Here is a 17,049-nt window from a genome sequence, read left to right as displayed (position 1 = left end):
CCCACACAATCACGTTGGCCTATGTAAGCTGAACCTCCCCTTCCTACCTCCCCATGGGTGGGGGTTTTCCTCCATCCTTTGGCCTGGGATCTCTCCCCATTTCCCCTCCCACTGCCCATAGTCAGGCTAGACAGACTCAACCCATCTTGCTCCCTCCTAGTGTGCAGTTTGGGGACTCTGCCGTTACCCCACAGCCCAGCCCCTCTCTCCAGCACTCTGAGGATGCCTGTAGCAGAAGCAAACCCTCCTCCAGGCTGACTTGAGACACAGGTACCCCTTTCCTGCACCTGAGGCTGCAGGACCCAGCTGCATCCCTGCAGGGTGCCCTGGTCCCTCTCTGCTCATTGAGCTGTAGCCCACTGTCTTTCTGTCTTGGGGGTGATTGAGGAGCCTCTTGCAGGCCCCATGGGTTAGAGGGTCTCTCTGGGGTACAGCATGAGAATCAGGTATTAGAGGGGTTATGGGGCAGCTCCTCTGGCAAAGATTTAGGGTGGATTTGGACCAGGGCAGAGAGAGAACACCACCGGCAAAGGGCTCTGCTCGTGGGCTTGTTAGGCTCCATGCTGGTTCTGGTATTTTATTTGATAAAGTTACATCATCCATCAGTGTATTAAAAAAAATAATCTACCTCGTCGAGCCCTAATCTTCCCTCCCTCCAGCCCCTTTGCCTGCTCTGCCTCATTCCCAGGCAGGAGCCCTCCCTTCCACCTGGGGCTCTAGCTCCTTTACCTTGGCTGTGGCATGGCCTCTATGGACCCTGCCTGAATATGACATAGCAAGGCTGTGGGGCAGTGGTGAGAAACAGGGAAACTTTCTCACCCTTGTTTGAGGCATGGTGTCTAGCCCTATGCTGTCCCTGGCCGGAAGGGGGTGAATGCTCTGTCAACGGTGATTGGACTGGACCAGCCAGGAGATGACCTAGATTCATGGTTAAATGTCCCATTCCCTCTGCTGTGTCTTAGGGATGAGGATGAGTGTGTTTCCTACTGAAAGGTGCACCAATGGCTGCTGAGCAGGTAGGGCCACCTTTCTGTTCCCCAGGGCTATCCGAAACTTTAATCTGCCCCTGCATCCCCTAGAGAGAGCCTCGCCCTCACTTTATATTGAAAAGTGCTACAATGGCTGGTTTTAGATTACTCCCAGCTCTGCCTGGGGGAGGCAGTTAGGAACTGGGACCTGGACTACTACCGAACCAACCAAAGCTCACTTCCAGCCTCCTCCATATTCAATTCCACCTGCAGGGGCCTGTGGTAGGGGCCAGCCCAGTCCTCCACAACACTGGAGGGGAGCTGGCTTTGTGTTTATAACACATCTGGCTCTGGCTCTCCCCCGCAGCGAGCGGGGAAGTGGAAGCATGTGCTGGGGTGGGGAAGGAGCTTTGTGAATTACTATTAGAACACACCCAAACCAGCTCAAATGGTTTGGTAAAGGGGAAAAAGACACATGGATCAGCAGCAGCAAGGTACAAAACATTCTCACAAGAAGAAGGGACATGATATCAGGTAGAAAAGGGCAAGATGGGCTCTCGAGCCACCTCTGGAGTCTCTCCCAACCAGCTCACAGCACCACCAGGCTATGCAGGGAGCCTGTTTGCTCACTCCTTGCGGCTGTGCAGTTTGAAACAGACAAACCATGGCCACCAGAAAGAGCTGGGAACCCCACAGCACTACAGAGGGGCAGACACAGAGCACAACAGCTCCAGAAGCCCTAGCCCCAGTGTGAACAACAGGCCAAAGATGGTACTAGTGGCAGCACTAGGAATTACCCAGCATCCAGGGACCTGGCAAAGTTTGAGTTTCTTAGAGGGTCGTGCCCTCTTCTGCTCTGGCACGATCAGTCTCATTTCTAGCGTGGTTTAGTACAAGATGGTACCAATGTCTTCTGGTGCTAGCTGACAAAGTCAGTGTGCTGCCACTTCCAGTAGTGAGCTGTTCTGACTCAGCCCTGGCTTTGGACTCCTAGGTACACCTGGTTGATGGAGATGGATTAGATCCAGGACAGGCTGGTCACACCCTGTTCGAGAGTTCTGTTTTCAAATACAAATTCGCTGCCCTGTGTAAACCCCCTCCCCACTGAATCACAGACCAGGTTGCACCAAAGACCTTTAGTACTTTGGAGATACCCAACCAGAATGACTCCCAGGGCACAGTTTGAAGGGTTTATTGGCATGACTGCCGGCAGGGCCCCTGGCTTGGGGCAGCATCCTCACAGAGTGCCAGAGTCCTCACAGTTCTGTTGTCTTCCTGGGCTCTACCATGACTGTATTTAACATGCCCACTTGACATTCTTGTTCCTGGAGCTTCCTTGCAGCCTGTGAGGGGCTTTGGCACCAGTTTGACCTCCGACGCCCTCTCTGCCGGTTCCGCAGCATTAACAGTATGGTCACCAGGACCAGCGCAGCTGTGAGTATCCCAAACACCAGCACGGTCACCAACTGAGATTCACTCAGCCCTGCGTCCCGCTGGGTCACCACCTCTTTCACAGAAATTTTCAACAGCCCTCCCCCACTGGCTTTCTCGCTGTGGTTGGCAACCCGCCTCCCAGTAACCACAGTCTTGACTGGCTCGGGCTGCGTAACTCGGAGATGCTCGCTGGTTGTGCTTTTCACAGCACCGTTCTCCCTGTCATCAGGAAGGTAGAAGGTGACCCAGGTCGGTTCCGGAGTGGAGACCTCACACGTTTTGCCAGTAAAACCGTCGGGACACAAGCAGTCAAAATCATTGATCCGATCATAACACTTTGCCCCATTTTTGCACGGGCGGCTGGCACAGTCGTCAATGTTGATGGTGCAGAAACGGCCTTCGAAGCCCACCTGGCACAGGCAGGAAAAGCGGTTGATACCATCATGGCAGGAGGCACCGTTGGCACAGGGACGCATCAGGCAGTCATCTACATCGTTCTCACAGAGGGCACCAACAAAGCCAGCCAGGCACCTGCAGGTGAAGTTCCTAGCAAAGCCGTTCTCGTCCTGGCACTGGCCACCATTCCTGCATGGAAACCTACAGGCAGAGAGCAGGGACTGATCACAGGCCTGGATAGGACATGGCTCTGGCCCCAGATAGACTTGCATTCTCAGGGTGAAATGCACTCATGGGCTTAAGTGGTCCATAGGCCTTGTGCTTGCTCTCTGCACAAGGGGGAATTCCACCCATAAGCGGGGGAGAGGAAAGGGCAGGTGTTTGGGTCCCTGTTGCACAGAGGGGAGAAAGGCCCCCAAAGTTGTCCCTATGCACATGCACAGACACACCTGGAGCACAGCTACCTCCCACCCTTCTAGAGAGTGTGGCCGAGTCACTGGCCAATCCCACGTCAGGAAAAGCCTAAAGCCAAACATTACAAAGAGGAAGGCTGACTCCCAGTAAGTTTCCCTGAGTGCAAAGCAGAGGCAGGGTCACTGCGTTAACGGGGAGTGACTAGAATCTGCTCTGATTACAGCTCAGACTCCATCCGCTGTGGGAGCTGCTGTTACAGTCAGCTAAACCAAAGTTCCCCTAAGGACTAGGAAGGTTTTGGCTTCATGCCATAAACATGGAAATCCACAGCTAATGATCCAAGCTGGGCTATTGATTGGTAGAGTAGGAGCTGGAGCTAATGCCTTATGTAATCTCTGCCTGCCCTGCTGATCTCTCTCACCCGGCCTTCTCACATGGCCCTGTCTTCCGCTCACAGTCCTTCCCATGGAAGCCCTCAGGACACAGGCAGGAATACTCCCCGTCCCCGTCGTAGACACACTCGGCCCCGTTCTGGCAGGGGAGCTCGTGTTCACAGATGTGTATGTCTGAGGAGAGAGAAAGGGGAGGCATTTGGTGAGCTGAGCTGGGTGCCAGCAAGAACTGTCAACCCCACCCCAAAGGGAAAAGATGAATCATGAGCGGCAGCTTCCCTCAGCCCCAGCAGCATGGCTTTTACACAGAACTCATTGGGGTACAACTCAATCAGTTCCCTGCCACTGGAGCACCTCGGTCCCTCCTGTTCTCTGCCTGTGGCACACAGTAGTTTAGCCATCTGAGGGCTGTAGAACTTTGGTCTAGTTCTGATGGATGGGCTTGGAGTGGAAGTGGCTGAGTAGGGTTTAATGGCCTGTGGTATAGAGGGATCAGACAGTTTAGATGAGCTGGTGGTCCCATCTGGCCTTAAAGTCTAGAACTCTTCAGCTGCAGCTCTCAAAACACTTTTACATTGTTCTATATGGCAGGGAAAGCGAGATGCAGAGAAGGGAAGGCCCTTAGCTGCCCTGTGCTCTGAGTGTCCTAGAATAACCGCATGCTGCATTCTGAACACCCTCCAGCCTGAAGAGCAGACCCCTGAGACCCCTAGCTGGAGGGCAGATTAGCTATGCCATGAAGCTGCTTCGTCACTCACTTCCATTTGAAGTTGACAGAGTGAGTGGATCCCACCCAGCTGGTTGCCAAAGGCAGAAAGTGCGGAAGGAAATAGAAAGCAGTGCCAGCAGTCCCAACAGTGAGGGAAAGCCAGTGAATACCACTAATGCCACTGCCTCAGGCCCATCGATATCACAGCATCACAGGCCCTGCAAACAGGGATCAGAGCCCAACAGCCCGACCACCTTCTGTAGAAAGGAAAAGGGATGGGCCAAATCTCTGATAGAAAGATAAGACCCCAGCCCCCAATGCAAGCATCACAATGAGAAACTGCTGGTCACCTAAACAGCTGCATCATCCTTTCATTTAGGGGATGTGTGCTGGGCTCCTGCCCTAATCATGAAAGAGTGAAAAATTCAATCTCATGGGGATACGCTCAGGCAGCTGGATTGACAGCTGGTGCCTCTAATCCCTGTGCCCTCCACATTCCCCTCCCTCGCTTTGCAGGGCAATTAGACCCTCCCTCCCCCACATTTTCCCCACCCGGAGATCTTTATTGTAAATAAGTTATCTGTCACTGAACCCTTTGCTGAAGGAAACTGATTCCTGTCCAGCTGGTGGAACTTACCTTTGTCACAGAACTTGCCAGCCCAGCCATTGTCACAGATGCATTGCCAAGGCTGATGGCATGTACCATGGAGACAGCCTGGCATCCGCACACACTGCTCGCAGTACTTTCCTTCCCAGCCTGGGTCACACCTGCAAGAGGATACAGGAAGGTCAGTCCGAGCACAGCAGCCTCCCCAATGGCAGCACAATATAGACAAGAACTGGATTATGTAATGGCTTACATAAGCCTATCTTCACACACCATCCTGCGCTTGCTTATAAGTGTGTGTGGTGCTTGGAAAGTCTTCTCTCAAAGAGCCCCCAGGAGACAGAAAATTGCTTCTTCTGGGGAGCACATCAAGGCCAAGGGAGGAGGCAAAGATGACAGATCCTGGGCACGTCCACACTCTAATCATGAGGTGTAATTGCAGCTGGTGTAGAGGTACCCAAGCAAGCTTTATTGTAGCCAGCTTGGGTACCAGAAGCAGTGAAGTATTCCTGGAACCATGGGTAATTCCTCTGCAGCTAGCCCATGATGCCACAGTGTCACTGCTCCAGGACTCAAGCTAGCTCTGGTATGTCTACTGAGCTGCAATCACACCTGTGACTGCGACATAAACATACGCCTGGTCTGGTAACATGGCTGCAGTAGCATTTTGTGTGTACATGTCAAACGCTGCTACTGAATTTATTTTCTCCCACAAAAGCTGGAATAGTAGCACTCAGCACACGCTTTCACACTCTTCAGCGTCAAAGCCCTTTCCCAACATTTAATGCCTTATTCCTCCTAAAGGATGGAGGTAAATATTATCTGCACTTTACAGATGTGGGAATTGAGGCAGAGAAGAAAAGGGATTTACCCTACAAGGCTACATAGGGTGGCAGAGGCAGAGTGGGTAACAGAACCCAGACATTTGCTAACAGCCTTGATTGTAACTGCTAGTCCACATTGTCCTCCTCCCGGTAATCTGCTCTGTATCCAAGTATCAAATTAGACAGAAAGAAAATGCCTGTACCCTTCCAGCCAAGCTAAAGGGCAGGTAGCAGGCACCATCAGGAATGAAGAATTCCCCCCAGGGCCTCGTAGCTTTGTACATTTTGTTGCTTTCTTTGTACTAGTATAATTTGTCCATATTCTTCCTGCAACAAAGCTGCCAGCTCAACACCCCCCCGCCTCTCTGGCTCTGGTGCTGCAGCAACCTTTGCCTCAGTTTCCCTCTACTGTCCTTTGGCCTACTCCAGCCATAAGATTGTCCTTACCCTCTGGCCAGACCAATTTGCAAATTCCTGCCCTTCCCAGGGCCAGAGAGTCCTTTACCAAAGGACAAAAGAAATATCAACAAAACCAAATCTTCAGCCCTCAGCTGACTGCCTCTTCCTCACAAGTGTGCTTCATCTCCTACAGACTGTCCCCATACCTTGTCAGGCTCCTGTGCCTTGGACAACCCACTGTCCAGGGGGCAGCACATTCCTTCCCTCCCTGAGGGGTTCAGGAAGGCTATAACTCCTCAGGGTCCCTGTCTCCAGTCAGGCTTCCAGATCCCTCCTGCAGTAGCCAGCCAGCCTGCCTGCCCGCCCTGTTCCTCAGCCTCCTATCAAACTGTTTCCTAGAGTGGAAACTTTCTACCTCCTCTCCTCTGGGTCTCTCCTCCCTAACTGGGTTCACCCAGCTCTTTATAGAAACAAGCCCTGCTCTTCCCCCAGCTGGGCTTTATCTCTAACTAGGCCTGGCCTACCCTCCAGGTATGAGAAGGCAGGTTAATTGGTTTCTCAGGCCCATATTAACCCTTGGCCAGCACATGTGGGATGAACACCCCATCACACTTCCTGAATTGTGGGACTCAAGGCACTGCACAATAATCCAGATGTGAAGCCATGCACAGTATTCCAGATGGGATCCATGTATAGTATCACCTTATTCTACAAGCTCACCATAGGAGTGTGATGGAGAAACCAGTCACTGCAGTACACAGCAGCATTCTAGACCTAGCAGGACAGTGGGCACTAATTGTAAGTGTTCCCTGATTGGACAGTGCCCGACTCCCCAGTGGGAAAAGAAGAGATTACGTGTCTGAGAAAGAAAGCACCTGGATGAAAGTAGAACTGAGCTGAGGTGACAGAGCAGGGAAGATATACGAATCGGACTCAAAGTGTATCACAGAATTAAACCTTACAAACTCAATGCAGTGCCTACAATCCCAATAGACTCCAGCAAGATGGCGTACCCGCCGCCGAATTGCCGCCGAACCCGTGGGACCGGCGGACCTCCCGCAGGCACGCCGCCGAAGGCTGCCTGATTGCCGCCCTCACAGCAACCGGCACGCTGCCCCCCACGGCTTGCCGCCCCAGGCACACGCTTGCTGCGCTGGTGCCAGGAGCCGCCCCTGGAGGTCAGGGCTACGATAATGGTGTCAACATGAGAGGAAAAAACAGAGGAGTGCAGACACGGATCCGAGAGTTAAACCCTCGAGCTTTTTTTCTCCAATGAAGTTCTCATTCATTGAACTTGGTGGTCAATGATGCAGCATCAGCTTCTAGTGAGCCTGCTGAATTTTTTAATGTAATTCAGAGCATCTATGTATTTTTCTCTGCATCAACTCATCAATGACAAATTTTGAAGCAACATCTGGGAACATCCTCTCTGACACTGAAACCACTGAGTGCCACACAATGGGAAAGTTGAGTGGAGGCGATAAAGCCTATCAAACACCAAATTGGGAAGATAGATGATGCCATAGTTGCCATTATGGAGGATAATGCTATGACAGGAACTGTTCGTGGGAAAACAGTGGCAGAAGGAAATGGAATCACCAGAAACATACATAACTTCAAATTTCTGTGTGGCTTAGTGTTATGGAATGACATACTGTTTGAAATAAATGTTGTAAGCAAGAGACTCCAAGGTGTTGACTTTGATATATCTGGAGCAATGGAACAACTGGACAAAGCAAAGTCATACCTACAGTCTTACCAATCAGATGAGGGATTTCAAAATGTTCTGAAGAGTGCACAGAAGTTGGCAGAGGAACTTCACACTGAAGCTATTTTCCCACCCATTCAAGAATACAAGAGTCACTGAAGAAGAAGACATTTTGATTACGAGGCACGGGATAATCCCATAAGAGACCCCAAACAACAATTCAAAGTTGAATTCTTTACCAGGTGCTAGATTGTGCAATACAGTCAGTTGAAGAATGTTTCATGCAGCTCAAGGATCACAGCAGTATATTTGGGATGTTGTATGATATTCCAAAACTCCTCACTATACCTGAAGAAGACCTACACCAGCAATGCAGGGCACTAGAGACAGTGTTGACACATGATGACATGCGCGATATTGATGCGAGTGATTTAGGTGATGAACTGAAAGCCCTTTAAAGACACATTTCAGCAGGATCAACTCCAAAGGCTTTTCTGGAATATATGTACACAAATAAGATGACCACCCTCTTTCCAAATGCTTTTGTTGCTCTGCGCATACTTCTAACACTTCCTGTAACAGTTGCCAGTGGAGAACGCAGCTTCTCCAAGCTGAAGTTAATAAAAACACATCTACACTCCACAATGACACAGGAGAGGCTGGTCGACCTTGCAACCATCTCAATAGAGCATGAGCTGGCCCAGACTGTGGACCTTCAGGAAGCAGTTCAAATCTTTGCAACCAAGAAGGCAAGGAAAGCACCACTTTGATTATTCAAACAGATAAAAATGCCAGTGTTTACTATGCAGACAAGAAAAGTTACATTTGCTGTTCAGGCATTTGAAAGTTAAGTGTTACTTAAAATTTTTGAACAAGACATTTTAAGTTGTTAGTTCTCCTTTATTGGGGTAGGTAGCAGAGCAGTACCATGAGAGGAGTAGAACAGGAAGAAGGCAGAATTGAGACCTTTCAAAGTTTTGGCCCAAGCAAGGGGGCATGGGGGCATCATTTGAGCTCCCCGCCTCAGGTGCCAAAATGTTGTGGGCCAGCCCTGGTTGAGTAGGATGAGCCCCTTTGCATTCCTTGACCTAGGAAAGGGTTTGGATGTCCCAGGGAACAGTGTGTGGAGCGAGAGATCAGCTGTCCTAGGAATGGTTAAAGTTTAAATGCACCCACACCGGAATTCCAAACACCATACCTGCACTTGCCGTCCTGGTCACAGCAGCCGTGGGCCAGGTTACAGCGCTCACTGCAGTCATCACCTGCAGGACAGGGCAGAGAGTGGGAGTTAGTGCACAAGGAGGTCAGAAAAGCAAGCACTTGCTAACATAAACCAGTGCATGCAAGCCCCAGGGGTCCAGAACTGCTCATGCCAAGGGCCCCTATTAGGTCAGATCTATCCACAGTGAGGGCCCTGGGGCCATAGACCCCTTTTATCTTGCAAATGCTCACTTCCCCCTCCTCCATTTATCTCTGACTGCCCCTCATTATGTCACAGCTACCCCACTGGGTGTGAGGGCTTTACAAGAGACCATCTGCACAGGGAAGGATCAGACAGTGAGGACCAGGTGCACAGAAACAGTTAGTACTTGTATGACAACAGCATTTGGGGACCCCAGTCAAGAATTAAGGGCAACGGCGTGCTAGCTGCTGTATAAACAAGACAATCCCTGCCCCAGAGAGCTCACAATCTAGGGCTGTGACAAGACACAGCGGGTAGGTGGCTGAAACACTGCGTCTTTGTTTAGAAAACTAACAATGTGCTTGAAAATTATGTATTGGGATCATGTCCTTCACCCTGTCTGTGGCACTTTCCTAAGACAGTGGCTATTCTGGGAGGGAATGTGTATTACTTGTTGGTTTACAGCACCCAGCCCAATAGGGCCCAATCCTATTGGGGCCTCCAGGTGCTACTATACTATAATAAATAATAATGATAGTAAAGTCTAAGACTAGCTTCTGAGCAGAAATCTGAGGGGCTTAAGGGCCTTGAGAAGGATTCCTTCTGTTCTAAAGATTCTAAACATTTGTGTCCTTTGGGAAAAGCCAAGTTTCCCCAAGAAGTGAGGTGAGTGAGGCTGGACTGGCACCGTCTCAGTCCCCAGCAGTTCCTCTATCCCTAGGGCTGCAGATGCTTTCAGAGTGCTATGCTGCGAGGCTCTGCCAAGGCCAGGTTGTGAGTGACAATCCCTCACTCTGTTGCACAGAGGAAGGCGAGCATGGGGCATTATAACCTGATAGGTGTCAAGTTCTGTTTATTTATTTAAAGGCCCCAAAGGCTGTAACTGAGCCATGGCCTGGCCCTGCTGCTCCTCCTCCCCACCACTGGCCTCCTTTCTTCAGTCAGGTGTCTCATCTCCAGCCCTCTTCCCTCCTGTTCATTGCTCTCTGCCTCTCTGTCTCGGGCCACCTGCTCTCTCCTTCCTGTTTACTGATTATCACTGAGACATGGTGGCTTTGCAGGGCTTAGGAGTGGCCACTAGACCGAGTCCAGAGCTCTCAGTCCCACATTGTCTTGGGGCTGGGACAAACTGGGGGAGCTCCACTCCCCATCATGGTTACTCTTAGACTTTGAGAGCCAGGGGCACGAACAAAGTAAACAGCTTCTCATCCTGCCCCCTGTCCAGCAGGTGTCACTGCACACCTGAAACATGGACTGGAGTCAGACAAAGAGAGCGGGAAGAGAGACCTGCATGGGGTAGGAATGGGAGAGCAGAAGCAAATGTCAGGAAATTGGACCTCTTATCTCAGGGACTGAGCCTCCTTCAGCCCTGTCTTGGAGATGGAGGACCGGTAGCTGACTGAGTCCATCTCCCCTTGGCCGGTGCTGGATCTCGAGTCCCATCAGCAGAGCTTATATCAGGCTGCCAGCAAAAGAGACTTTCTCTAAGCTACACCACATGGAACATGAGAAGTCAGAGGGGATGGCGACTCCCTCTGGCCCAGACCAGGACTAGAAACTCCCATAACGTGCCATGGCTAATCTGGAGCAGCATGCGGGACCAGTTCAGCCTGTGGCTGAGTACTATCTTGTTTCATGTCTATAAGCACTCTGCAATGGTGGGTGCTTTGTGGCTTCACCACTTAACTGGGGCAAATTCAGGATCCAAGCTGGCCTTTTGCACTCCTCCTGCCTTTCCCTGCCTCTTGGAACTGTTGTGTCCATTACTATAATCCAGCCATTTTTACAGCAAGTGAGCTCCGTATGCAGCCCAAGGGAGTCCTACCCTCTGTCCCCTTGGGTATTGCCAGGCACTGCACTGATATGACACTCCTGGAAAGCAGAGCAAAGAGCCTTTCTGACTGCAGCCAGTCATGCACAGTATGCCTACTGGCTAAGCAGAGCCTCTGCTCTCATCTGTCAGATCAGCTTCCTTTTGCTGGATAGCAGTGATGTGAGGAGACTTCAGCAGCAACAAGGTGGGTTTGGAAGGATGGACACAGGAGCAAGACACATATCTACTGAGTCTCACCTTGGGCAAGATGGTGATGGGCCAAGAGGATCCAAACCAAGGACATGAGCTGAAGACAGAAACTTCTAAGCATGGTCAATGTGGCCCCACCGAGATGAACACCTACAGAGACATAAAGAGCACAGTCAGAAAAACCCTACACCCACCCCCCTGCAGCCTTGTTGGGTTTGCTTCACACATCCCTTTCTCCCCATCATCCTATTTCTGTGAGTTCTGAGTTCACATGCATTTTTACAAGGATTGTCCACTTGTCACATTCTCACTACATCTCTCCACCAGGTCCTTCTGGGCTCCCTCCTCTCCTGGGGACAACCAGAGCTCCATAGTCCAAACAGCCTCCTTTAAATGTATAAAGCAGAATTATATCGGAGTACTGTATATAATGACTAAGGATATTAAATTGGAGCCCATCCATGTATCTCAGCCTTCCCCTCAAGCAACCCCACTTCCCCAGCATAGAGGAACCATCCCCATTTTCATTCAATACTGAGATCACCCACATGACTCTACCAATGCATCTTAAGTGCAGTCTGAATGGACGGGTGACACTCTCTGAGGTGCAGCTCAGGCTGTGCTGAGGACGTTGTTTCTCAGTCCCAACTGCCTCTGCAATTAGTGCAGCCAATTGCACTCAGATGTAGAGCTGGTGACTTTATGTCCTCTCACTAGGCTCTGAGCTGCAGCTAATAAAGCTGCAAACCTAATAAAGCTGATGGCTAAGCAGGGAAATTGCTTCTGTCTCTGCCAGACTCAAAAGGGGGAGGGAGGAAAATAAATCCCTCCAACTCTGGCAGGTGGTCAGTACTGCCAGGAGCAACATCTGCAGGACATGGGAGTGGGGTAAAGGCTCCTAGATTTGGGGGTAAAGCTTAAAGAAGCAAAAGCAAAGATTCCCTTCCTAATTAACTGTAGTTCGTTCTTTCCTGTTTCTCCTGCCTTCCTGCGGAGCCACTGGTAGCCCCAATGTTTCTGAGCCCATTTATTTTCCATTCACTGCTTGCCCTCCTGGAGCAGCACTACTACTTCCCAAAAAGGCCTTGTTCCTTCATAGCTTTCTGGGGCAAATTGGGACTGTTATGGGCAGGCAATTGGGCAAATGTAGGGTGACACAATAGGGACAGAAATATAACCAGATCAGAAGGGGCAGGCAAGTTTCCTAGGAGAATGATGAGCATATGGAGGGACTCTACCCAAACGTGTGGATGGGAAGGACAGGGGCTGTTCTACCTTAAGGATGGCTTGCAAGCAATGCAGTGCTGGGTTGAGCTAATACTTGGATGGGAGACTTCCTAGGATTCAGGCAGCAGATAGACTCTTCAGGAAGTGACACTGGTACCTCAGAAGGGGGCTGGCCTGAGTCTGGCCTGTCCTGTTGTCTTAGAGGTACGGTGCAGCTAGAAGCATCATTCAAATGAGTTGCAGAACCAAGATTCTAACCACCTGTGGTCATTACAAGTCCCATGGCACTTCTGATTAGCCTGACCAAATTCCACCACAGATAATTACATTCTACCTCCCTGAATTCCCCCTGCAGTTACATTTGGGCACAGGATTCTCCTTCACTTCCTGTCCTAAAGTGCTGTGTAGTGTTGGTGTGAGCTGTTGAACAGTTGCTGCATTTCAGGCGAGGGTGAAGTGATTCCTGTGAATCTTATAAAATAATTTAGGGATTATGGCTGAACAGTTGGCAGCATGCTCCTCCGGGGCCGTTAGGAGCTGAGCCTCATACCACATGTCATTGAAAAGGTCATTTTCCCTTAGATTTCTCATGAAGTCTCCCAGTTTGAGGCATGACCTCAGACTTAATGCCATCAAATTGTGGACATTATTCCCAACGCTGTACCTGCAGCTCAGGCAGCACCTTCCAGCACTAGTGGGGAGGCAGCAGGCAAAGACTGTGGGATCCTTTGGGATTAAAGGCTCTAAATAAACATAAGGTGTTCTGAGAATGCATAGGCGGTATGAGCAGTATTTGTACTGGGGCTAGGTCTTTATTCCAAGCCCTGGGTCACTCTCATGAACTGAGGGAACTTTCTCCTTTCAATACTCATGTATTTATTAGGCTTGCTGAGTAGGGATTCTGTGGGCTACCAGATCAGCGGGTGCTGGGTGAATTGGTGGATGGGGCGGGGGGTTGGTGGCTGAGGATTACTGGATCACAGCTCGATGGCTGGGGTTTCCAGGTGCTATGGCTCACACCTCTAAGCTCTGCTCCTCACCTAGAGCTGCCCTCCTGACCTCTCTGCTTCCTTAGCATTGACTTCACAGACACACCAGTTTGCCCTCCAAGGGAGTGTCACACAGGGGGGCAACGACTCCCTACATCTCTCTCTTTTTTGGGAGAGGGAGTTAAACTAAACTAGCTATAAATGAAGACAGAGCACAAAGTGGATCAGCTGAGAAAAGCAACCACCGCAGAGCAAAGTGGGAGGATTATCCCCTGCCCCCAGATGCTGTTGGAGGGGATGCCCCTGAATCTCTCTCTGGCACACCCTGATATTGCTCTAGCTCCACATTCTGGCTCCTTGAGGCCAGGGCCCGATCTCCACCTGGCAGGACGGTGTGTGCAGGGGGTGCTGCCCCTTGGGGTGCACCCTTCGAGGTTCAGTGTTTGGGGGGGCACTGCCAGCCCTGCCACCCCCTGACTCCTGTGCACTCACGTGGGATCTCTGCATCCAGCCTGACCCCCAGCCCAGAACAGCCCTGCCCTGCGGGTTGGGGGCGAGAAGAGAGGGACCTGGGGCCAGGTCTCCGGGACTGCAGCAGACGCCTCCATTCCTGCCCCCGGGCCAGCTGCAGGGGGCTCGCTTAGTGCAGACACGTGCTGCCCCCGCCTCACCTCAGCCACATCCCCCTCCCCAGGCGACCGGCCCTGCAGGGGGCGCCTCCCCCCAGCAAAGGCCGCTGGGCACCGAGAGCTTGGACTCCAGCTGTGCGGTGGGGCAGCACCTCTGCCGGCTCCTGCCCCCCGCAGGCAGCCGGATCCTCCCTCCCCTCGCGGCCCCCCACCCAGCCCAGCGCCCCCCTACTCCTTCCCCAGCCCGCAGGCCGTCCCCTGAGCTCCCCGCGCCGGTCCTGCCCGCCTCCCGCCTCCTCACCTCGGCGATCGCAGCGGCTCCTTTGGCTCCCGGGGTCTAACGCGGGGAGCGGCGGAGGGGGGCTGCCATGCCCGGCCCAGCCCGGCTGCGGGGGGTTCGGGAGGCGCAGGGCTGCGGAGCTGCTGCGAGGCTCCCCGCTCCGGCTGCTCCTCCCGCCGCTGCCGTGCGCTCAGGCCGGCTGCCAGGGGCTGCGTGTGGCTGCACATCCCTGCGCCCTCCCCGGGACATGCCGCCTCCCGCAGCCCGACGGCGAGCGGGAGCCAGGAAACCCAGAGCCCCCAGCCGCAGGCAGCAGCCCCCTGCCCTGCCCCACTCACCTCTCACCGGCTCCAGCCCGGATGGCAGCGGGGAAGCCGCCTCTGCCTGAGCCGAGAGCTGGGTTGACGCCTCCCAGGAGATCTGCCCCCTCCGGCCTCCCCCGCAGAATCTGCCCCAAGGTTTTTGTCCCTGTGCTTGCTCACCTAGGGGGTGGGGGCAGCTACACACCCCTGCAAAGCAGGAGAGGAGGAGGAGGAGAGTGCCCTGTTACAGAGCCAGAGCCCCCTGGCTCTGTCCCAAATCTGGGGGGAGGATCCCCCTGTGATGTGGAATGGCACTGCAGCCCCCTAGGGTCTGCCCAGAAAACACTGAAAGGAGGTGTGGGGCTGAATAGACAAGCCCTTCCCACTGATGGGGTGCTACAGTCCCATAAGGAGTGAGGAGAGCAAGCGGGGGAATGATGTCCGGTGAGGAAGGATATAAGGAATGAAAGAGAAACCACTGGGTGCCAGGAACCAGCCCCAAGGGCTGGAGAAACATGTGAAACAAGGAGAAACTCCCAACCAACTCTTGGGTTACCCCATGTCACAGGATGCTAGTCAGTGGTCATGGAGATTTTAACTACCCATATATTGCTTGGCAGCCAGCCTAAATCTGCTTCATGGAGACTCTGACCAGCAGAGACACCAACCCAGGCTTCCTGCTGAGAATGGAGGATGACAACCAAGGATTGCAAGTGGCTTCAGATCTACATGGAGAATGGGGTGAGAGACTCCCATAACACAGCAGGGACTTGGCTTCTCTGGCATTTCTCTCCAACTTCTCCCAGTAGCACTAGCACCAGTGTGGCTCCAGCAACAGGAGCAACATTGGGAGTCCTTGTGTGAACCAATCACACAAAGATGACACATTTTAATCACTGCATTATCTAGGACTGCCTTGATCAAGTTTTACTGCTCACACTTGCTACTTTTTTCTACATACATTTTCATACATCAGTGCTCATTCCCCCCATTATTAATCATCTCTTGAAAAATGTCTCCATCTTCTATTTTTATGTTTATATTGGAAGTACATACTAAATTATCTGAGTTAAGTGAAAGCTCCTCCTTCAGCCCCTTCCTGTCTAGTTTAAAGGCTGCCCTACAAGCTCTGCCAGTTTTCACCCCAAGGGATAGCCCATTGCTTAAAGTAGAGACGGAGTAATTCTGACAGTCACTTCCCATCAGAAAAGAAATCTGAATGCTCTGTGAATCCCAGCCCTCCTCTTCATACCATCCACAAGCCACTGATTGATCTCCAGTAATCACCTTCTTCTTCCCCGCTCACTCAAGACTGCCAGGATCTCCAGGAAGCTTACTGGTGTGTCAGCCCCATCTTCAGTCAGCTGATTGCTTGTGTCTGTGTGTGCCTGTATAACAAGGATCGTTATGTGTGGTGACAAGGACCCCTGGGGAGCATCTGATTGTTCTGTCTGCATTTCCAAACTAACTTGTCCCTCTAAAAACTCTGTTTCCTTGCTCCTCCAGAACCTTCCATTACATGGATAAGCTCTAAGCCCTTAAGAGGTCACCTGGAGAGGTGCTGGTGCCCCAAAGCTTTCTTCACCAGACCTAGACAGAACAGCTAGTCCTCTGCAAGGCCTCTCTCCCACCCAGGAAGGCACATCCCTGTCTATTGCTGGGTAACATCCAAAGGCCCTGGCAAGTTTCATTCTTCAGCATTACCAGTCTCCTCCACCACCTGCCCACTTTCTCCTCTTCCCCTCACCTCTTGCCCAGAGTTTGCTACTTCCTACCACTCCAGAACTGCATCAGTTAACAATAGCATCACAGCCACTAACACCACGCTCCCCTGTCTCCCAATCCTCCCAAATCGCCATCTCCACCCTCATCACATCCGATTACCTCCTCTCAGGCCCTGTCCTCTCCACTCTGTCTCTCTCTGCCAGCACTATGATCGTCCATTCATTTCTTGGCAGCTCTATCCCTACCACACTCATAGCTGCAGCTCTCCTCAAGAAATTAACTTTTGACCCCAGTGCTGTCAAGTGTGGCCCCAGATCAAATCTACTCTTCAAAGCAAAATACTGTCGAAAATCATCTCTGCAACACCCTCACTTCCCACAGCATCCTTGGTCCATTTCAATTTGAACTCCAGAGCACTGAAAGCACTCTACTCAGGCACTCTCCTCCTCCTCTTTGCCATCTAGGGCTCCCTCACACTTGACCTCAGTGTAGCATTTGACATGGGCTACACATCCCCCTTGGACTTCAGGCTGGTGTCTCTGCTCCCTCCCCACCTGGGATCTTGCCTGTCTCTATAACTGTGCCTCACATGTCTGTCCACCCCTTCCAACTTGGGCATAT

The 17,049-nt window shown here is 51.8% G+C and overlaps 1 protein-coding gene across 1 annotated transcript; it reads right to left on the bottom strand.

Annotated features, from left to right (window-relative positions):
- Positions 1-636: 636 nt before the first annotated feature.
- DLK2 (delta like non-canonical Notch ligand 2) lies at positions 637-11,648 on the bottom strand. The gene is made up of 6 exons (XM_024193720.1): positions 11,588-11,648; positions 11,325-11,426; positions 9,050-9,113; positions 4,951-5,081; positions 3,634-3,778; positions 637-2,999 (listed from the first exon to the last, which is right to left on the bottom strand). Exons 1-6 carry the CDS (start codon positions 11,646-11,648, stop codon positions 2,225-2,227), a joined length of 1,278 nt encoding a protein of 425 aa, XP_024049488.1. The 3' UTR covers positions 637-2,224.
- Positions 11,649-17,049: the final 5,401 nt, after the last annotated feature.

The sequence above is a fragment of the Terrapene carolina genome, unplaced genomic scaffold (genome assembly GCF_002925995.2).
Source record: "Terrapene carolina triunguis isolate 2854851 unplaced genomic scaffold, T_m_triunguis-2.0 Scaffold85, whole genome shotgun sequence".
Classification (NCBI taxonomy): Eukaryota; Metazoa; Chordata; order Testudines; family Emydidae; genus Terrapene; species Terrapene triunguis.
This window is presented reverse-complemented; position numbering and strand designations above follow the sequence as displayed.

What these genes read in the sequence shown, in the direction of transcription:
- DLK2 (XM_024193720.1), bottom strand. Translation starts at nt 11,648, where the DNA reads ATGGAGCTCTGGTTGTCCCCAGGAGAGGAGGGAGCCCAGAAGGACCTG. An exon ending in CCATCACCATCTTGCCCAAG is followed by an intron (nt 9,114 to 11,324) that starts GTGAGACTCAGT and finishes CCTGTCCTGCAG; the next exon opens with GTGATGACTGCAGTGAGCGC. An exon ending in GACCAGGACGGCAAGTGCAG is followed by an intron (nt 5,082 to 9,049) that starts GTATGGTGTTTG and finishes ATCCTCTTGCAG; the next exon opens with GTGTGACCCAGGCTGGGAAG.